Source organism: Salarias fasciatus, chromosome 13 (genome assembly GCF_902148845.1).
Source record: "Salarias fasciatus chromosome 13, fSalaFa1.1, whole genome shotgun sequence".
In the NCBI taxonomy this organism is placed as follows: domain Eukaryota; kingdom Metazoa; phylum Chordata; class Actinopteri; order Blenniiformes; family Blenniidae; genus Salarias; species Salarias fasciatus.
The window spans coordinates 18068129-18090400 of record NC_043757.1 but is presented as its reverse complement, the minus strand read 5'-3'; the positions used below and the strand labels follow the sequence as shown (position 1 = coordinate 18090400).

At 42.8% G+C, this 22272-nt stretch overlaps 1 protein-coding gene across 1 annotated transcript; it reads right to left on the bottom strand.

Moving 5' to 3' along the window:
- Positions 1 to 548: 548 nt before the first annotated feature.
- parga (poly (ADP-ribose) glycohydrolase a) lies at positions 549 to 21800 on the bottom strand. The gene is made up of 18 exons (XM_030106834.1): positions 21651 to 21800; positions 21073 to 21132; positions 19656 to 20300; positions 19406 to 19538; positions 18593 to 18715; positions 18394 to 18474; positions 17861 to 17935; positions 12987 to 13079; positions 11878 to 12032; positions 8776 to 8855; positions 8609 to 8669; positions 7802 to 7877; positions 6799 to 6946; positions 4691 to 4769; positions 4437 to 4545; positions 3959 to 4064; positions 2475 to 2603; positions 549 to 1749 (listed from the first exon to the last, which is right to left on the bottom strand). The coding sequence occupies exons 2-18, from the start codon at positions 21099 to 21101 to the stop codon at positions 1568 to 1570; spliced, it is 2304 nt and encodes a 767-aa protein (XP_029962694.1). The 5' UTR covers positions 21102 to 21132; positions 21651 to 21800; the 3' UTR covers positions 549 to 1567.
- Positions 21801 to 22272: the final 472 nt, after the last annotated feature.

Sequence of the window (22272 nt, the reverse complement as noted above, 5' to 3'; positions counted from 1 at the left end):
ATCTGGCGGGCGGGCCGGCCCGTAACCTCAATGAGATTCAGAAGCAGGTAACCCAGGCTCACAGCAGACATCCAGTCAGGTCTGCGGCGCTAAATTGACTTTGGGTCTCCTGCTCATTGGGTCGATGCAGGGCTCAGCACAAAGAGCAGGAGAGGCAGATAATGTGTAATCCACTTAGCCCGGCCAAGCCTACACACCATTTATGGAAAGAGCGCGTCACGAGGTTATTCAGAAACCCTAATTCATCTAATAAAGCATGTTTGAAGGCCGAATTAAATTTTTCTGAAAGCCCTTGGTACACACCGCATCACAAAACGCAATCGCATTTCAAATGATTAAATAATGATATCACGGAATTGTGTGACAAATTTGCGGTGCCAAGGCAGCTACAGGCCCACAAATTAAACCGAAACTTATTCTCTCTGATTAAGAAAATGGCCCGCAGTACAAGTCTGTCAATTCCTAATGATCTTTGAAGAATTAAATGATGTGGACCTAACAGAAATCAGTGCAAAGAAAAATAAAATACAATTTCAACAGGTTATATATACTTTAATTAAGAAATTATGATAAAAATAGTACAACCCAAAACCTAACGTACAGTACTATGTAATACATTTACATCAACTGATCTATTTAGGAACCCGTCAAATAAATACAACCCACACTCTCAATCAGGAAAAAAAAAAAAAAAAAAAAAAAAAAAACTAAATGAAAGGCCATAAACACGTTCCCAAAAATAAATGCTGATTAAAAACATTAACAAAAATGCAATTCGTGCAATTTTTTAATCCTCTCCGCCGTCACTTGTTAATACAGTAGCGATACTGTGCTTAATACTGAAACTATATGAAAATGAAAGTTATTCATACTTCAACCAGAACGTAGTCTATCTGCGTCACCCGAGATGATTCTCATACCTTTTCTGTTTTTTTTTTCCTATATGTTACTCCTAATAAAATAAGACTTCGTGGGAGAATGTATGATGGACTCCAACATTGCAGAGGATATAAAAGAGCAGCATATATGTGAGTATCTGATAAATAAATGTGATCCATGCATAGACTACAGTATGGCGTCTCAGCTTCTCTCTGCCTCACCTCAGCCTGGGCGTAACGCCGCATCAAGACGACAACTCATTCAAAAAGAAGCAAACAAAATAGAAGACGAGATAACCAGGCGGGATTATCATTTCCTGGATTATCAGTAGTGAAAATGGTTTACAACCATGCATATGAGTATTTGGCGATGTTTTTAATTAGTAAGTTAAAAAAAAAAAACATTTATACTAAAGAAAGGCCAAACAGCAACCAGGATTTACTATTGCTATAAGTCTCTGAATTGTTTCACCACATCTGGCGTCGCACTACGAGGTTCCTATAATACCACCAGCGAGAAAAGGCATAACTGTGTTTTGGTAGTTTGTGTGCTGGGATCACAAACTTAAAGGGAAGTGTCTGTGTGAGAGAGAACGTGATTGTAAGCACGAGACTGAGCGCACGCTGAAGGTTCTGAAACCCGGAGAGAGGCAAGGAGGAACGAAGGGCGGATTCCGCTGCCCTCCCCGTTAATGAGGGTCCGGCTTTGCGGGCGACGCCTCGGAGTCCTTGACGGTGTTCGGAGCGCCGGCCGGTGCGGCGGGGGAGACTCTCTCGTAGATGAAATTGTAGAGACTGATGTCGGGTCGGGTTGAGCGGCAGTTTTTGCAGGCCACGTCAAAGTACTGGTTCAGAAGGCTGTATATGTGACCTGGTTGGGGAGGAGGAGAAAAGAAAACGTGTTCAGAGATATTTCCACAGGCTCATCCGAATCCTCAGTTTTTTCCTTTTATTAAAAATGTGCTGATATGACAATTAAAAAAGAGAAAATACGTAGAGGGGTAAGGATGATTTCAAAGAATTCTACAACAAAAAAAAAAAAAACATCAAAGGGTTAAAAGTGGAGGAAGAAGACAGAAAGAAAGAGGCTGAAAATACAGCATGTTTTGGCTCATTTATAAATCAGGCACACATACGCGTCGTGAGCTTTTTTTCCCCCCCCTCTAGCTCCACTTTAGGAAATGGATGGCTGGAGGGGAATTTCTCTGAAAGGCTTCAATAAATGTCAGCGAGGGAAAAAAAAATGAGGAGCGAGGGAGGGGCGAGGCTGGGGTCAGTCCAGGCAGTAATCCACTCTGCAGCCGGAGCTGGATGGATGTGCCGGGGAGCAGCAGACGGCCCACGAGGCGGAATAAGTTAACATACAGATGGACCACGGTGTGTAATTCATGCACGGCGTCCCGGTAACGACGCCAGCAAGGACAACCAGCGGGTAGCGTGCGGGCCTCCAGAGCCCTGCAGGCTCAACCGTGGCCGCTTGTGGTTATTATGTAATCCACTGTCACGCCGAGGTGACAGACGGGATGGCTGATGCATTAACGGGGACTGCGGCGAACAGAAACACCACGAACACGAGGTTTGGCGTGCGAGTCTTACCGACGCGGACTCTCCTCTCAGTGAGGAACGAGTGCATCTTGTGGACCTCCTTCATGAGCTGAGCATCGCCGAAGGTGAAGTACGCCACGTCTCTGCCGGCCTCCGCGGCCGCCATGAGCTGGATCAGTGCTGAAAAAGGAGAAAGTTAAAGACAAGTTTCAAGCTCTAATCATAAAGGTTCAATTGATTACTGCTAAACGGTGTAAGAAAGTAAGGATTGATGAATATGCAGGATAAGCTTTGGCTTCTGGGAGAAAAGACCAGGAGTGACAGGAGCCATTTCAGTCAGAAGAGTGAGTAATCCACCGCTGCTGGAACAGCCTCACCAACAGCACTCAATCTTTGAGGCCTTGCAAATGAGCTTTTACGACTTTTAAATATTTAACAGAATGGTTATAGATTTCAGATTAATGAACACGCAAGACAAGCCGTCGTTTTCAAAAGGCCTGCAATCTTCACGGCGACGCAACTGCCGAGTGTTACCACACCTCCAGTCAGCTCAAGTCTTTAACAGAATATACAGCTGTTGCCTTCTAAAAATACCAGCTACTCTAATTCCTGGGCTGATAGGCGGCGTCCCCAAAAGCGGATATCATCCTCTGAGACCAAGAGTTTATTTTTAGTGCACAGCCAAAGAAATGAACAGCTTCAGCTCTAAAGTTAAGAGTCCATGTTCATCCAATCACAGAAAAGTCACTTGTATTAAAATTGTGTTGAGTTTTTAGGAACAAAGCAACATTGCATAATCAGCCTCAACCGAAGCTCTTGCAAGAGTCTGTGACGAGGCAAAAACCACATGAACTGTCTGAAGTTACTTATGCTCCACGTGGTGCGATAAAAGAGACAGAGTGAGACCTCCTGCTTCCGGACAGTGATGCAGCGTGAGCCCCACAGGAACCAGCGCCAGCTCCGATTGATAGAGTCTCTTTTCAGTAATCAATTGCCCTTTTAATGGGAAGCATAAATGTGTGTCAGCTGATCAATAAAGGGAGGGTGGCATCAGGAGAGTGACACCCTGGGTGAGCTGCTAATTGGCTGGAGGCGAATGTGACGTAGACTGTGGACATGGAGCGTTTCCGCCGAGGTCTCCTGCACACGGCATACGAAGAGCTCATCCTGTGCGAGATACTGACCCTCAACTGTTACACTTCGATTATTTACAGGTGCATTAAAAAATTAGTATTGGACAGTTATTTATCATTTCTGTTTATAAAAAAAAAAAAAAAAAATCTTTGCATTTTTTTTAAAAAATGTATTACTTATAAGAAAAAGCTGTCACAAATAGTTTGAAATGTTTTATGTGCAATATGTCTAAAATAGATGGAAGGTTGTATGGAGAAAATAAGATTATCCTTTGTATTCTAATTATCTACTTGGTCCTATTTGTTTACCATTTCAACTCATCAGTTTAACGTTTTTCCACTCATCATACCCAAACTTCTCCCGCCCGTCTAGCGCGATTGTAATGCTGTTAATGCTGATACCTTTGAGCCGCGTGTCTCCACCGAAAGCGCCGCAGCCCCAGTTGCCCGTGGCCACCGCAGAGAGCTCCTTGACGTTGGCGTTGTGCCGATAGAAGCCGCAGTACGCCTGGGAGAAACGCACAGTGGATTGAAAGCAGCGATGGAAGGGGACATAAGAGGAAACATATTAAGAAATTTAGAGGAAAAAAATTCACAAAAATATGCAGATTTCAAAAGGTCCACCATGATGTGAAATCATGTAATTTGTAATGAGCATATGTGATGTTAAGAGCTGGTAGCTGACAGCCCTGACCTAACCAATGTGACCTTTTTTTTATTTTATATCAAGGCGCTACAGCAGCTCTCATGTTCGGCACTATTTTATCCACCGACGACGACACATCCTGAAAGATGAAGAGGCTTCTCGCCTCACTTCACCGAAATACACCTGACTGCAGAATTGCTCTACTTACAGTAAGACGACTCCGTCTTCTCTCACCTTGTTAAGTTCTCGAGTCATCTTCTCGGGGATAAATTGCTCGAGAAAATGCCGGTACTTGAGGGCATCGATGGCCACAATCTCAGTGCATCTTCTCTGCCAGTCATCCCTGGTGAGGAAAGACAAGACAACAAAAAAAAGAAACAAATGGGAGTGACATTTCAAAATTTGTATTGGTTTTATTTGAATTGAATTATTTCATGTTTTAAGTTATCAAAGCAGATTTTAGGAACGTAATAGAACTAAACAAAAACCTGGGTGTTTCGTCTTTGTAGCTGCACTTCCATTTGTAAGATTCCGCATAGCCTGTATATTCACTGTACTGTTCAGTCCCTGTATGAAAAGAGAAGAAAAACATTTTATTCAGAGCTCTGCAGTCAGAGTACACAGCAGGCCTAAACCTGTTTCAGCACCTTACTCACTCAAATCAGATTTAGTGCTTTCTCTTCTCCATGTGTGCATAATACCCAATATCAGCTTGTACTGGATTGTCATAAATGAAGCCCTGTGATTTAATAAGTAATCTGCTGTGGGGTTTGGAATTAAAAGCTTTCAGCCACGACAGGGGACGCTAAACAGAAACGGGAAATCTTAATCACATCTGCAAAAAACTCAAAAAAAAAAAACAAAAAAAAACATTTAACCTCAGGTTGCCATGCAATTCAATTATTTATATATTTTTTAAATATCTTCTACAAGCAGGTTTAGACCATGAATGATTTCATTAGTGGTCATTAGAGATACGTCTACATTCAATTCAGGAAAACGAGATGAAAAAAAAACAATACTGTTCTCCTTCATAAGTGAATAACAGGTATCATTCACTGCACTTGTTGCTTTTCTAAAAAAAAACAAAAAAACACCTAGTATCTTCACTATGTACAGTTCGATCACGCTGGAACATTCGGTTCCATCACCAATTGGGGTAAAGTGCTTTCGGCAGCAGCAGCGACACCTAACATCAGAGAGCAGACCGCCAGTATCACTTCGTCCTCTTCCTCCTTCACCTTGAACCAATTTAGTCTGGCAGCCGCCCACGACAGCATCCTGTCGTTCAGGCCTCCGTCACCAGATTACATCATGGATCTCTACCTTCAAATGTGGAAACGCCTATGGCTTTGTTTTATGACAAAAAACAAAAGGGTACGGTCGACTTAGAAATGCACTTTCATTCATATCAGAACACTTCAAAAGCATCAGGACAAAAAGGAAAAATCACAAAGAGAGAGAGAGAGAGTTAAAGAGTCAAGACAAGATGTTACGAGGCAGCGCTGAATATGTGCAGAGAATATTCTGAAGGTTTTAATGAATCTATGGCGTAACTGGTCCATTCCATTAGAGGAGCAATGACCTCAGCTGGGCTATAAATTCCTTTCTGTCCAAATGTAATAAAGTTAAGTGGTCAGGAGAAGGAGGAGGAGGAGGACGAGGGGGAGAAGGAGGAGGCAGAAGAGGAGGGCGGAATTATGGCAGGCAGGGAGGAGGATGGTGACTAACCACTGAAGGTCACTTGGGAAAGATGGGAGATTCAAGTAAGACACTGTGGCGCCACACAAAACAGACTGGACCGGCCTGCTGAGACAGGAGTTCATGTGTTCATCGGGTGTATTCGTTTGGCTCTAACGCCTTAGAGGCTCCTCGTTCACATTCAGCCTGTGAGTAACAAAAAGGAGCAAGAACTGGGTGACTGCAGCGGTGGTCGAGTGGTGGTCCGAGGGTCTGATGGCGCAGGTTAGTAGCCTCGCTTCCATCAGTCCACCCCTGGGAAGCTGTGGCTACTTACATAGAGTACTATAAAGTGACTGTGTGCCTAGAAAAGCGCTATAGAAAACCAATTTATTATTATTATTATTATTATTATTATCTATCATTAACTGTGTGTCATGAAGCATCTTATGTCAATGAAGATTTATCAGTGAGTCATTTCTTTTTGAGGTTAGAAAAAAAAAAAAGAACTAAAAGCCAACAGCTGAATAAAGACAATGGATGCCAGTGAGAGGGCATGACACTTGACCAAAATACTAAGCTGGAGGTTGAAATATAGAGTAATTCTGCTTGGCTGAAATGAAAGACAACGGTGCAGTCTCGAAGGAATCAATGCCATGGATTTACCTTCGGACTGCAAGGAAGGAGAAAGGTAAAAAAATGAACATGGTTCAATCCACACAATGAGTTCAATGAAGAAGAGAAAACAGCAGTGTAGAAACAGTTCTTTATATTTTTCCGACCAGCAGAGGGAGGATAGCAGAGGGAAAGCCAGAGTCAACCAAAAGACTTTAAGATTAATGTATGAGTGCTGAAGACACCGTGTGAGGCTAAATATTATAATCGGTGACCCGCCGTACATGAATGAGATAATCACCTGTGATGATAAGGCATTCATTGTGCTCCAGAGCTTCGGTGAAGAGGCGAGAGACAATGAGTTCAGGGTTGATGATGAACCTGATTTCTTCCTGAACCAGTCCGTGTCCGGTAACTCCGCCGCCAACCATCCTGTTGGCAAAGTCCACCTGGAAGAAAGGATGAAAACGTTCATCAAATTCAAGTAACTCCTCAGTTTTCAGAGAATGTATGTTTTTTCCCTTATACCAAAAGATCTCGCATCTTGAGGGCAAAGGTCAAGATGCTCTTTATTCACTGTCTTCCTAAAAATGAATAAATAGATTGGGACAAAGCCAAAAGCAGTGGGGAATGATTATTCCTGCTTCCTGAGAGCTGTTGTGATGAGATACTGGAGCTTCATGCTGTGTTAAGCCCACTGCTTGTTTTTGGCGGCATGGATAAGAGAACAGCTCATTCAGTCGAAAGCCGATATTTAAACAGCCTGTCAGGGGTGAAGGTTCTGCTCGGTGGCCCACGGCTACGTCAATCTGCGTGACAGCGGGTGTGTTTGTAAGTTCATGTGTGTGTATGTTTTCAAAACAGCCATTCAACTCCTCACCTTCTTCACGGGCTCGGGCCTGACCCCCCCCCTCCACCTCCCAACCCTTCAATCTCACCTCCTGACAGGATGACAGCACACTCTGCCCCGCCAAAAAAAAAAAAAAATCCACAGCCAGCGTCCAGCCCGCTATGGTTGGTATCAATCCGCCCAGCCCACTGGGTCATCCCAGTGAGATGGCCCACCCCCCCCTTTATGTCCCTCATACTCCCACCCCGGGGTCCTCGCCGCCACCCTTTGCCACTCTGAGCTACTCATGTGTATACATCAGCTGTCAACCAGGGTGAAAACAAAACGAATCAGCCACCCCAGAAACACAAAGGGGGTGAATCAGGAGAGACAGGGAGAGCTGGTCTCTCACACACACACACACACACACACACACACACACACACACACACACACACACACACACACACCTCACCTGCAACATTCCATATCCGTTGTCCTCAATTCTACCTTCACAAGTGATATGTAGCCGTGTCAGCAGAGTCTGAGAGCTTGATGGAAAAAAAAAAGTAAAAACATGAGCACTGATATAGTTAACATTTATGTATTTGTTAATTTTTAAGGCAAACATGTATTCCATGTAGAACTAGAAACATGAGAAATTCTAAACTAATTAAAAGCAAAAAAGACATTCATGTAAATCAAAAACTGTGCTTATATACAAATCATTACAATGATCCCCAAGAGTTCCTGAATCACAGACTAAATCTATCAGTGTGTGATAGATTTGTAACATGAGCTGCTTGGTACTGTAATAAACACAGTGATATTGAATAACTGCCAGTATCAAACCAATCAAATTGACTATAAACTGATTTTAGACTCTTTAAGACTTGGAATCTGCTGTGATATAATATAACCGCGCATCCCGACATTAATCGGTGCCACCGTTATGTCTCACTGCAGAAAATGTGTTGGCTCTGTGATGACGATGAGCTCCGATGGCTCCTTCTACTGCTCTGTGTGGTCAAATGTGTGGTTTGTGTTCTTCTCAGTTACACAACAACATGTGAGAGTCTCAATGAAATTTTGACAGAGGTGAAGCGTCACAGTAAGTGAAGAAGACATTTACTGACTCAAAGCACAGCATGTGTTAATATTTCACATTTATGAAAAAACAAGTCGCCTCAATATTGCTTTGATTAGATTCTGACAAAAGTGCTCTTTTTAAGAATTTCTGTCGTTAAAATATTAAATCTAATAGCGACACAGTGACCGTTACCTTTCCCAGTCTGGAGGATTGTTCAGTGCTTGTCGGGTGAATGTTACGAGACCTTTGGGTCCTTGAGAGACAGCAGGGAAACATTGAAAGAATCAGTTAACTCAGTGGACAAACTGTACAAGAGCAAAAAAAAAACTAACAGCAGGTTAGGGATGTGCGCTGCTTACGGTGTTGTGTAACTCTTCTGAAGTAACACAGCAGGGTTTTCAATTTTTCTACCTTTCTTAATGAGGTACCTTCGAACAACCTGGAATGGAAAGAAAATGAGAATCTGAGATCAATTAAAAGAATGTGGAAACATTGTACGAGAAATATACAGTCTGACGTATTATAGCAGATGAAAAGCATTAATGCTTCACTTAATCATTATCTACAGCTCAGTGAACAACCGTGCCGCAGCGACACGAGAGGGGTCAAGCTTCTAAAGCGGCACGATGTCTGTCCCGTCTACCTACATCCCTCAGACAATGGCGCTGCCCGAGGCTCAGTCTCACTTCCTCAAGTCCGTGCTAAAATGAGGGTGGCAGGATGAGGAGAGAGCGCAGTGGATGGACGGCGTAAATCACCCCCATCCAGGCGCCCTCTTCCTTTAAAAAGAGACTTCAACTGCAGACTAATCACTGCTCTGCATTCATCTTCCCCTGCCATTGCTTTCCGCAGAGGAAATTATGAAAAATGCTAAATGGGTGAGGAACGTTTCATATACTGGACATATTTCTTGCACAAAAAGTCTATTTTTCTTATTATTCAAATTCCTTGTTCAGTGCTTCTGCTCTTAAGTGCCGTGTGAACTTCCCGACCCCGTCAGACACACTCTCAGTCAGCGTCGTTTTGGCAAAATGCATGCTCGGTTACGTCAAGCCAGTTAGACAGTCCAACTGAAATACAAGTGGTGCTCAGGGTGAAGCTTTCAGTGCACTCACAATTTATACTACAGGAAAAAAAAAAGCATCTAAATCTTCAGGATTCTGTTTAAAAAAAAATGACTGCAGCAATTTTCACTGAAAGCGATTTACATTAATTAATTGGCTCTTGTCCGCCGTGACCTTGTCTCGCTTTTAAAGGGCATATAGAGGCTGTGATCCTGTCACTTTCTCCTTCACCTGTTCAGCGATTTTCCTCCAAATGAGGCCATTTGATAGTGACTCACAAACAAAAAAGACCAGGATGGATTCCTCGGTAATGAGCTTTCATTGCTGACCAAACTGTTAAATGAGCCTCTTGTGTCATCTTCTGCTCAAACAGAGGAAAACACGAGCTGAAGAGACACGTCTCCTGCCTGCTGTCGTGCCCCTTCAATCTATCCATTACCTAATGGCAGACAAACCTTGACAGTTCTGCCAAAACAGCAATCAGCAGATTGCTTGCTGCTCTGCTTGTCCAAGACGGAGCGCTACTGTAGCCGATAAGCAAAGTGACGGACGCTCCTGCAATTAGGGAGAGGAGGTGGTGGGGGGCTGGTAACGATCCGGGGGCCATTTCAGACTGCGGCGGTCGTCTTGTCTGGTCTCATCTCCCGACGTACTTCCCGCCCTCCGGTGCTCCTTCCTGTATTTTTGCTTCGGGCAAAGAAATGCTGATGGCGAAAGCAAGACCCACGCGGCTTTAAAACGGCCGACTTTCAATCGCAATCAATGCTGACGTAATTAAGCTGCTCCTACAAACGACACGGACGATACCGAGAAGCCGATGGGGAGTTGGATAACGTGGGGGGAGCTGAAGGGCAAATATCTGAACCAAATCGCCGATAACCAAAAGGAACTTAAGGTTTTAGAAACAATACCGCTCAACCCTGAGAGAACACATACACACACACACACACACACAAACACACAGACTCGTAATTAGTCTGGACAGCAGCTTAGGCCAATGAAAACAGCAAGGATTATACCATTATTACAGCAGTCCCGTTTTATAGTGAGAAAATCCTTTTCTTGGCTTTGGGGCCTTTCTGTGTGGAGGGGTCACATTCTCCCTGCATGTGTTTTTTTCTCGGGTACTGAACTGTTCAAGCACAGCCCTAAAACGTGCAGAATGGATGAATTTGAGTCTTTAAATTGACTGGAGTGACTGTGTGGAAGTGTGACTTTTCCAGAATTCTCACCACTATCCCAACACACAGCTGTTTACAGCACTTCGGGCTATCGAGTGACCGCCGCCCTCCGGAGTTCTGGTAAAGTTTAGAGCCGACCAGACGTAAGCGTCTTCTCCTTCCCTCCGAATAAAGTGGCAGCTTCAGATTGACGAGACAGACAGAGAGCAGAGTGCGCCTCCGCAGAGCCAATTTGTTTCAATTAGCCATCCCAAAGTTTCTCAGCGGACCACTGGTCCGTGTAGGTAGAAACAGAGCACATCAATTCACCACTCCTACTCTGGATCTCCCTCCTACAAGAAGAACATTACAGAGACGTGGAAAAATCATCTCAGCCCACAGTCCTATTCACAACTTAGGATGGCACGGAGGCACTCGGTGCTATGACTCTTTTAACCAGGCAAATCCATTTAGCTCAGGCTACAGTTTATCATCCGAGCTCTAAAAGAAACTGAACATTTTAAATATGAGAGCAATCTACAAACAAGGGCAAAATATCCATTAATGGTTTCAAAGGCAGTAGTGCCCCCTGATGGTAATTAGTTTACTTCACTTTGCAGGAGCAGAGTCACTCGCTCTATTAAATTATTGTAATTATTCAGGAAAACAGTGACGTTAATGTCCGATAGTGAAACAGAAAAGCCCAATTAAAATCAATACAAGAAGACCTGACTGATCAAATTCTCAGTGCAGTCTTCTACAGTCTCCAGCTGTTGCTCAGTAGTATTTTATTTCATATTATTGATATCATTGAAACAGTATTTTAACTCATGTTCCCCACAGTTCTTTAAATCGACTACAGGCTCTCCAGGAAATAGCAGCAGGCTTTCTAACTAAAACAAAGAAAAGAGACAAATTAGTCCAGCTGGAGAATGCCTCCAGTCATTTAAGAATTGATTTTCAGATTTTACTTTTTAGTTTAGGGCCTGGGATGGCTGAGATTTTACAGAGTAACCCGAGACCCTCTAATATTTAATTCTGTTTTTAAATCAGATATTGTATCTTCTGCAATAAAAAAAAAAAAAAAAATTAAAAGTTCTTAACTAAGGGTTCATATGTAGAAAAAAATAATCAACTAATCAATCCTAATAACATTATTTAAAATGCAACAGTAAGCGTGGATAGAGGGAAGGGTCTCACTTCAGACCGCAGTCTATTTGACTATTTAACTCTTTACCTGTAGAAGTTAATCTCGGGATAATTGCCGTACTCCGACTTGCGGGAGTTGCGTCGGGGGAATGTGCAGAAGAAGGCGTTGGCCAGAAGACAGGCGATCTGCTCCTGAGACAGAGTCAGGGAATGGTTCATCCTCGACTTCAAGAGAGGGATTGGCTGGAGAGAGAGACGGAGGCAAAAATGACTCATCAGTATCGGAACGATGATAAAAGACAAACATCACGGGCTTAAAGAAAAAAATAAAAAAACAGGAGAAAGATTAGAAAAATAAAGGCTGACACTAAAAAGACATACAAGGTTGTGTGTGTGTGTGTGTGTGTGTGTGTGTGTGTGTGTGTGTGTGTGTGTGTGTGTGTGTGTGTGTGTGTGTGTGTGTGTGTGTGGTACTGTGCGATGGGGGCTAATGAAGGTAGGTAATTAGTTTAGCCAGCAGAGGAGACACAGAGCGTTCCATTAGGCAAATGGGTGGCAGTAATTAAGGTCCTGTTTTTCTTGCTCTCCCTGAAGTTGGCTCAGTCGGACACACGGGGCCCATCTATCTTCACTGATTAGGGCTAAAGAGCCTCCCAAGGCTGCCCAGTTAGCAGATCAATACCTGCTCTAATAACATACACATAAACCCCGGCCCTCACGCTAAATCCTGCAAAACACAGTGGAGAGTCAGAACGCTTCATTATCTAATGCTGTTTTTAAGTAACGTCTACACAAGAAGCAGAAATTCCCTTCTTTAGTTAAACTGCAGCATCCTTGATGTTTTATCTCCTGTAGTAAAAAAAAAAAAAGAAAAAGAAAGAAAGAAAGAAAGAAGAATTTTCCTCTCTTGCCCAGAGTGGGAGTTGAATTCACTTTATCTAATTAAACCAGGGACTGAAATAGATAACATGATTATGAAAATATCAATCTTGTAATTCTTGAAATACAACAATTGACGACTGAGGATGGAAAACGAAGACAAATGGAGCTGGCATTCAGGTAAACTGACATGGACGAGCTCCGTTTAATAGGAATAGATAAGAGGCCCTTTCAGGGTTGACGACAGCAAACGCCAAGCCGTGCTTTGTCCGTCCAAAACAAAACGAATGCACCCCTTGATAAACAGTAAATACTCACCATTGTGCAGAGGCGAGGGGCGCTGAGTGCCAGGTCGACCATGGCAGGTAGTATGACCTCAAACAGGTGTTGCGCCTCACAATGCTCAAGGTACTGGAGAGAGGAGCAGAGAGGCGAGATCAACGAAACATATTTTTAAGAATGCTTTTTCTGTACATTAAAAATGCAAGACTCCATCTCTAAAAAACTAGACAACATGTCTATTTCAAAAGACAAAATTTCAAAAGCGTGTAAAATTGTGTAAAATGTGTAAAATTAAAACATAAGTGCATTTCTCAAGTAACTAGTTTCGTATTCAGACTTAATATTGTTTTCTTATGACAAAGACACAAAGTGAGTCTGAGATCATAGCCATAAACTTTAACCAATATACAAGTACTGCTTCATATCAGGGAACGTTTCGGGGAAGGCGGAGGAGGTTTATTGTTGTTATCGGGCGAATTCGCGCTCCTCGGATATCAATAATCCCAACACTTCACTGGTAGAGAAAAAATGTTGCAGAGCCACTCTCTCTCTCTCCGCTGAGCCCGTTTCTGAAGAAACCGCCCATCAATCTGAGAGCGAGCCCGCCGTGGCCCAGGCAGCCATACTTCAGCCCGCAGCTTACCTCAGCATCCATCTGCAATTCCCTCTAAAATAAACACCCAGTTATTCCATCATACACCCAGATTTACAACGCAATCATTTATGAGTGTATTGGCTTCGAATGTCACCGTCATCAATCTCTTGCCTTACACTATCAAGGTAAGCAGGGCGAGCGTGCGCTGATTAAATGGATCTTCTGGAGCAAATGCAAATGACCAATTGTGGAGAGAGCGGCAGAGTGGCTTGGTTTTTCCGGAGGAAGCCTTTTGGCGGCTGATTTGGCCAGGGGGCATTTATACGGCTGCAGAGCAGGACTGACTAAACGCTGTCAGAAGTAATGAGCTGGCAGACATCATAAAGCGCTCCTGTGGGACTAATAGATGGGAGCTGGTGATGCAGCAGGCTGAGGGGGCAGGAAGACGATCCCCAAGCCAGCAGCTGGCCACAAGGCTCTAGCCTGCACACACCAACTATTGATTTACCTTTACTAAATATGACGGAGTCCCATGAGTACGGGACACATTTAATACTCCTCCAGCTCATGATCCACTGCACATGGATCTTCCATCCATTCAATGTTAAGAGTTATTTTGAATTTTATAGCAACAAGACTTTTGTGATGCATTATTTCATAATTTCTGGTCTTTTGAGAATTATTCCCTCTTAGTTTAGTGAATCAGTTTTAAACTCTTACATGATAAAGACAAACACAAAACAAGGCAAAGCCTGGAAAAAAAAAACAAGAGAAGAATGGTGTTGTGCTGCTGCCGAGTGCCTCAGTACTACAACCGAACATCCGCTGCACTTGTTCCTGAATGGTTTTTCTACCTCGGCCCTCAGACATTCATCAGAAAGTGACACGCTGACAGTTTCATTTGGCAGAGGGGAAACACTAAGACAATTTACAGACAAGCCCTAATTTGGACGACCCCTCCCCCCATGGCTATTACACGGCGAGAGAAGTGTCAGTCAATGGACCGGTGGGGCAATATACCTCTCCACAATTGCCCCACTGCGATAAAAATGCTGCTCTGGATTTAATTAGATGGTCTCGGCCGGGGACTGCAGCTGTTTTTATGCACTGTACACAATGCATTATTAATCAGCTCGAATAACCACGGATACAAAAGTGGAAAAAGTAGGAGACATGACTCGTTGCTACATTACACTGTACATGATGAACAAATCACTCCTGATGACACACGTCTGCTCTGGAATTACAGCTGTTAATCATCTCTGCTCGAGCGTTAGCATGATGTTACTCGTCAGCCGTCCAACAACAGGCAGCTGAGAGGAACTACAACTAGAAAAATGACTGACCCGACTCCCAGGTATATTTTGAAAATGATCCAACCTTTTCAAAACAACAATCAGCTGTAAACATGACGCACAGCGAGACACAAGATTTCTGAGCTTTGTTGATGAATCTTCGTCCACTCCTCAGCAGCAGCAGTCACCAGCTGCCGCAGGCTTTTTTCATGGAATTCAAGGCAGGCTGTTGTGATTGCTATGACAGTATCTTCTACCATCTTCAGTAAAAACAGGATTTTTGCTTGGGATCATGGTGCAGTTGGAAAGTCTAACGTTGCACAAGGTTTCGCCTCCTCGAACACAATTTCTCTGCAGATTCACTGATACTCTGACAGAAGGTGCAAAGCAGCTCCAGAGCATGAAACAACTCTCGATTCACAAATGAATGCTGTTATGCTGTAAGTTACAGACAGTGGTAAGGTGGCATCAAATAACGATCGTCAAGTGAAAAGTGGCATGTCGCTGATCAGAGTGTCAGACATGCTGCCAACAAGACGCTTCCATTTGGAGATGCTGCAGTGAAAGTTACCTTAAGTTCTGACAGAATTCCACCAACAGTATTATATATTTATTCATTCATACAGCACGTTTTTTGACAGTGCTTACAATATTCAATGCGTCATCTCACTGCTCTGCTCGTGATGTGGCTCCTGAATTAAAATCAGTTTGACGTCCTTGTTCTTGACTGATGGATTTGGTGAAAACCAGGACTGGTTGTTCTGAGTTATTTCAGATTTTCCAGTTTGAATCGTTTATCAATAAACAACATGATTTAGAGCGCAACAAAGTGTTTAGTCAGCCAGTGAATGTGCAAGTTCTCCCACTTAAAACAATGACAGATCTGTAATTTTCACCGTAGGTACACTTCAACTGTGAGAGACATAATGTGAAAAAAATCCAGGAATTCACATTGCAGGATTTTTTAAGAACTTATTTGTAAATTATGGTGGAAAATAAGTATCCGGCCACCTACAAACCAACAAGATCTCTGGCTTGCACAGACCTGTAGCTTCCTATTTAAGAAGCTCTTCTGTCCTCCAGTCGTTACCTGTATTAACGGCTCCTGTTATCTGTATAAAAGACTATTGATAATCTCCCTTCATCTGCAGCTCCACGTAGGATCTCATCCCGTGGGCTCAAAAAGATCATGAGAACGGTCAACAAAAATACAGTGGGGCCTGGTGGATAGCCTGCAGAGAGCTGGGACCAAAGTAACAAAGGCTACCAACATTTTGGTACAAACTCAACTTGTTGTGTCTGGAGGAAGAAGAATGCTGGGTTGCACCCCAAGAACACCGTACCTACTGTGAAGCATGGGGGTGGAAACATCATGCATTGGGGCTGCTTTCCTGCAAAGGGGACAGGACGACTGACCCGTGTTAAGGAAAGAATGAAATGGGTAAGAGTTTGAGCCAAACCCTCCTTCCATCAGTGAGAGCACTGAAGATGAAACGTGGCTGTGTATTGATTTGAAATTCTGTCATTGACAAAATACTTATTTTACACAATAATTTACAAATAAATTCTTTAAAAATCCTACACTGTGATTTCCTGGATTTTTTTTTTTTCTACATTCCGTCTCGCACAGTTGAAGTGTACCTATGATGAAAATCACAGACCTCCGGCATCATTTTAACTGAGAGAACTTGCACAGCGTGTGGCCGACTAAATACTTTTTTGCCCCACTGTAACAAGGAACTGGGTTGGGGAAAAAAAAGGCACGATATTCAACCCCTGACTCGTCCTTCTGAGGACCACCACACACCTTTGTGAAAGCCTCGGCAGCAGTGAAATATAAATAGAAAAGGTGTAATACCACACTCTGGGTCCTGAGCGGTCTATTGGAATTGCTGACGTAAAAAAGGTTCCTGGAAGAGCAACTTCCTTGGTGGCCTTACAATGCATCCTTCCAAATTTAATGGGTGCTTTTAATTAAATTGGTTTAGGCTATAAAAAGGCTTAGGCAGCTATTGATCTGCCAAGTGCTCTGCCTTACTCTGAGAAATTTCTGAGAGGAGGGAGGGAAGCCCATTTTTAAGCGCCTGCATTTTGCTGAGTAATCCGTGACAGGAAAGAACAAACATCGGGTTTGGATGCCAGTTTGCAGGGATTGTAACAGGTGGTCTAAACACCTCGGTGTGAGAGTCCGAACTTTATTTGATTCCTTTAATTAGGCCATTTTTGTCCTATTTGTCAAAAAAAAAAACCAGATTTGAGCCATGTCTTTATTGAGTTTGCTGATAAAAGACTCCCTTCTTCTCATGGGGTGGCTGAATGGTCAAAACCAAAATGCAGGATCATTTCTAAAGTAAGGCTGGCAGTTGTCAAGCAGAAGTTCTATGAATACTTTGTGTAACCATGCAGGGATGAATTCCTGCAACAACAAAAAAATATCCTGCATTGAGAGGCTCCTTTTTGTCCTGTTGAATCACTGAAAGACAAACCGCATTCATCCTCATCAACTCATGTCTCCTTAACAACGGCTATATAATTGCTATTCTTCACAGTGCGAGTATAAGAAGTTCTGAAAAACAAGAGTGAAAGAGCGACATTCCCCTGGTCCACCTGAAGCAGCTGCTGTTGCTATGCTCTGTGCTCGCCTGTCCTAACTGTACGCTGCTCCCGGGAGACTCGCAGGTACTGAGAAGGGGCCGCTCACACGGATGGGCTCGCAGCCAAACAAAGAAAAGAAGATTCCCTCGACAATAAGAGCTCTATCCTTACATCAGCTTTAGTTTATTTAAAAAAAAAAAAAAAGTCTGGATCAAACAAACACGATCAAAGCGTCAACATGTTAACGAAAGCCAAATGTTGAAACTGCTAGTTCCACAACCTTAACATATGATTCATTATTTAGTGGGTAACGGTCTCATTTTAAGGGTTTGACAGGAGTATTTTCATCAGTCTTTGATGAGTCTGTTTATACTTTACTATTTTATTGGCCAGTCAACACCATAAAATTGTACAACACAACTTACCTCTGTGCAAAGAAGATTGAGGGCAGTGAAGTCCCATTTCTTTGCGTGGGCTATGTTATACCTCAATATAGCATCCTGAAGAGGAGAAGGAGGAGTTAATCATTTATAATGAAACTGTTTAACTACTGGAGACTGTAAAGCAGCAGATTAACAAAAACAATACAATGCTCAATGGCATAAAAGATCTCAAATTACCCGTCTTCACTTACACACAAAATGTAAAACCTATCTGTTGCAAACTCTGCCACCATGTGGATGTTTGTGGAAGATCACCTTTGAATCTTGAACAGTTTTGTTTTGCAAGCATTACCCTCTAAATGCATCAATGCAGTGAAGTAAAAACGTTATTTATGTCCAGTAATTCTCTCTTTATGGGGTGCCTGTTTTAAAAGTGTGTGTTCAACGGGACTGTGATAAATGACAAGTCAGAAAATAAGAGAGGAAGAAACACATTAAGGAGGAAGGCTTTTCCTGTGCTTTGTGGTTGCTCAATTTTACACACAGTTCAGGGCTATAGTGTGAAACTGTCTTACCCTCACATCCAGGGAACTTTTGAAACCTCCCTGCAGAGATGTTTGAATGAGCTCCCACCGACTCTGGATACCACCTCCATCCTGCAAGACATTATCAGATAAGTTTCTTGGCATCAACATTACTTCAGCTGCAAAAAAAAAAAAGAACAAAAAACAATATCATAGTGATTGGTATGTTATAGGACTCCAGCTGGTGTACCTCAGTCTCCATCGGAAACAGATTCTTCTCAGAGCAGGGCATTTTCACTGACACATCATCCCAGGCATCTCTGAACTTGGTGGGGTACGGGATAGGGATTTCTCCCTCCCTGAGGAGGTCTGTCTGTAGCAGGGAAACAAGATTAAGGAGAAACAAGTCAATACTGCTTTTTATATAATTGTGTTCTATGATTTCTAAAGTAATGTCTCTTACTAAAGAATTAAAACTGCAATAATTAGTACAAGAAGTGATGTGCATAATTAGTCAGCTACAAGGAGATGATTTTTCCACTTGTCGGCCACAAGGAAACGTTAGTGTTTGCTAATGTTTAAACAGTCTAGTATAACAGTTGTTTCAACTCTCAAGGCGAAATGCTGAGCAGCAGAGTGCACCAGCTTGACACTTGTTTGTACGTCCTACACACTTTGCTGGCTGACTGAACACTGATAGTCAAGTTTTACGATTTTATTCACACAGTAATAATGAATCTAAATTTAACATTGCTACTCGGCAGCAGTCAAAGCATTCCTGCGGGACGAGCAGTGGACAGTCTGATAGAACCTTTTGTGACAAGAGGCCCTGAGGGGATAACCAAGGATGACTCCACTCAACCCAGCAACATCATTTCCCCTGTTCCCAATTACGCCGCCTTTCTGCAAAAAGCATTTATTTTACTGTCTTTTACTTTCCAAATGACAACTGCGTGCAATGATCACATGCGTGCACATCCCCATTCTGACTGCAGTATTTATTTATTTATTTATTTTTATCACATACAAAGACAGACAATTTCTCCAGTGGGACGTAACTCACCCTGACTGTGACCGTGTGATTAGGTGCTACTTTAAGGTGAGAAAGATGAGGCGAACACAGCGGTACTCTGTTCAGATCATCTACGGGTGTTCCCAGCCATTTTTTGTCCATATTATGTAATGCACATGAAACGCTGTATGAAAGCCAAAAAGAAAAAAAACAAAAACATGTCAGAGCAAAGACAGAGAGGGGGAAATGATTCAGTAATTAGAAAAAGTGGGAAAAAAGATTTGAAAGTGGGCACAGGTACCTTTCAGGAAATGCACTTGAGTGGCTGTTCAATAAATCCTGGCTCATACTAGATGAGCCGCTGCATTCTGCCATCTCAGCATCTTTACTTCCAATGGCATCCAGATGGACTTTGTCTTCAGCCAAACTTCCGGGATCAGATTCTTTATAACTTTGCCGGGATTCCACTGGAGCCTTGGCAGAGCCAGAGTCATCCGGAAGATTACTGCCATCACAAGCCTTGTCCTCACAGTTATTGACGATCATGTTTTTGCAAACCGGACTGTCGGGGCTGTGCATCTCCACCTCACTCAGTGTATTTGTCACCTTCTTGGTACTAAGACAGACAGACTTTGGAGTTGAATCGACAGAAAAGGTTTTAACATGGTGGGAACTGGGTGAGCTGGGCCTCTGAGATTTCTGCCCATTGGAACAGTGTGTCAGAGCTGGCTTATCCCTGTCACATACGAGGACAGAGTCATCCAGCTCACTTGCAGATCCGCAGTCCATTGACGTCTGAGAGGCTACGTCATCGCATGTGCTCTCTGTTGGCGCACCGTCCTTTGTAGTGTCAGATAACTGCGAATCAAACAATTCTTTTTCATCGGTTTGGCTTGTTTTTGCAATATCGTCTGTCACCTCCTCTGGCTTGACTTCAGCCGTCACACTGTAGCAGAACAGAAAAGAGAAAGGAAAAAGTGAGACACGGACTTCTTAGCAGGCTAATTCAAAAAGAACCACTGCCATGATTATGACTACACTGTCATAAAAATGAAGTAATCAAATCAATAAGTAAGGATGGTTTTGAATGGATAAGTCATGAACTCCAGTGTACAACTGGCCAATTAGTTTACTTTGTACTGAAATAAATACTGAACAATAACAGTATATATGCATTCTATTTAAGTTTATAGAATCAGACTTCTGAATATATTTTTAGTTCAGTAATAACTTCAAGCATTTTCTGAAAACATGTACAGCCAGAACCTCTACAGATACTTTATCTGAAGTACATTTGTACTAAAAGATCAAATATAAAAATATAAATATGGCACAAATACAATTTGACTTGTATGAATGAAGTATACGTAACTTAAATGTAAATTTATTCAGGATATCTTTTGTTTATCAGTAAAGTTCCCTGTAAGCATGCTTGCTGATTTTCTATTTCTAAAGTGATATACTTGGAAGTGGCTAGCACTCTCTCCTCACAGCAGGTCCCTGCTCTGAGACCTGGTTGCTCTTAGGGGTGTGAACATTGCAAAATGTTCTCTGTTTCCCTCCAACATTCCAAAAACATGAATATCAAGCCTGGTGACTCAAAAGTGCCCCTAGGTGAGCATATGACAGTTTGAGTGACTGTCTGACTCTGTGTTTGTCCCATGAAGGACTAGTGATCTGTCCAGGATGTACCCTGCCTCCCCCCACTCCCGATTTACCTTTTTTGGGAGTCCATCTCTTGGTCCATCTCTGACAGCTCATACAAGACGAATCAAAATCTGTTTGAGGGGCAAAAACAACAGTGAACCACAGCACAGCTGCGACATTTTAAAACTGTAAATACTGCTAGTCATTTAGACGAGGCACACTGTGCTCTTTTATGTATTCCCATGGACTCCAAATGAAAACTCAGGGGAATGTCTAAACCTAAAGTAAACTCCTATAACAACAGGTTTCTGTTTGTTATGTACGTTAAATGTTTCCATCAAATAAAGAACAAATTATTAAACGCAATGGGAAAAAAGTGCTGCAGAAGGCTACGATACGCTAGCTGAAGAATCCAAACCGACAGCCATTACTTCAGACGTCATATTGTCTTTGAAAAAAACTGATATTTCAGGAAGTAACGACCCGAGAGAAGCTTGCATCTTGTTTCACCTCCTACCTTGACGCGATCCAGCCTCACAGTGGGAAAATACAAGTCATGTTGGGCTAACTTAGCTTCGGCCGGCTGATTCCTGAATCTCATCAAGCTAACGGCGGCTATCTGCATGAACACCAAGAGACGCCAACTTACCGACATGTCGCTCTTCAGGCACGCTGTCTTTCGTTAGCACATCCCACAACGATTTGCTAATCAAATTTATACGCGAACCATCCCTCCCAAGAGAACACAGCGCTACAAAAACGATCGCTTGTTTACTTTCACTCGTCCGTCTCAGCGGTAGACAGCGCCTGCACCTTGACGGCAGGACTGTTTCAACCAATCAGAGCGCTTGATTCAGAGAAGTGGGCGGGACCACGCGACAGTAACCTGGCAACGCGATCATAAAGCAGTTTACTGTCGCGCTGTGTTGATGAGTTAAGACGCACGCGCACACGTGCACACCACGCACACACAGTTCTCACAAAATCTGAGTAAAGATGCAGAAATGATCCCCACCCCAAATCTAACACACAATCTTGATTCAACGTGGAGAAAGTGGAAATTAAAGGCTAATTTTGCAGTTTAAGCTAATTTGTAGTGTCTGCAGCCTTTTTTTGTTTCATACAGCTTTTCTGACCCCGGAAGATTATTCATCATGTGTTTGAATATGTTGTTATTGTGACCCATTCTTTCCACTCCACTCAAAAATCACAAATAAATGAATAATATTCAATACAGAAAGAGTTTGTTAGACCCACCACAAAGCACTCAT

Coding starts and splice junctions, on each gene's coding strand:
- parga (XM_030106834.1), bottom strand. CDS start 21,101: ATGGACCAAGAGATGGACTCCCAAAAAAG. Junction 19,539..19,655: donor TCAAGTGCATTTCCTGAAAG/GTACCTGTGCCC, acceptor GCTTTCATACAG/CGTTTCATGTGCATTACATA. Junction 17,936..18,393: donor AAAGTTCCCTGGATGTGAGG/GTAAGACAGTTT, acceptor TCTCCTCTTCAG/GATGCTATATTGAGGTATAA.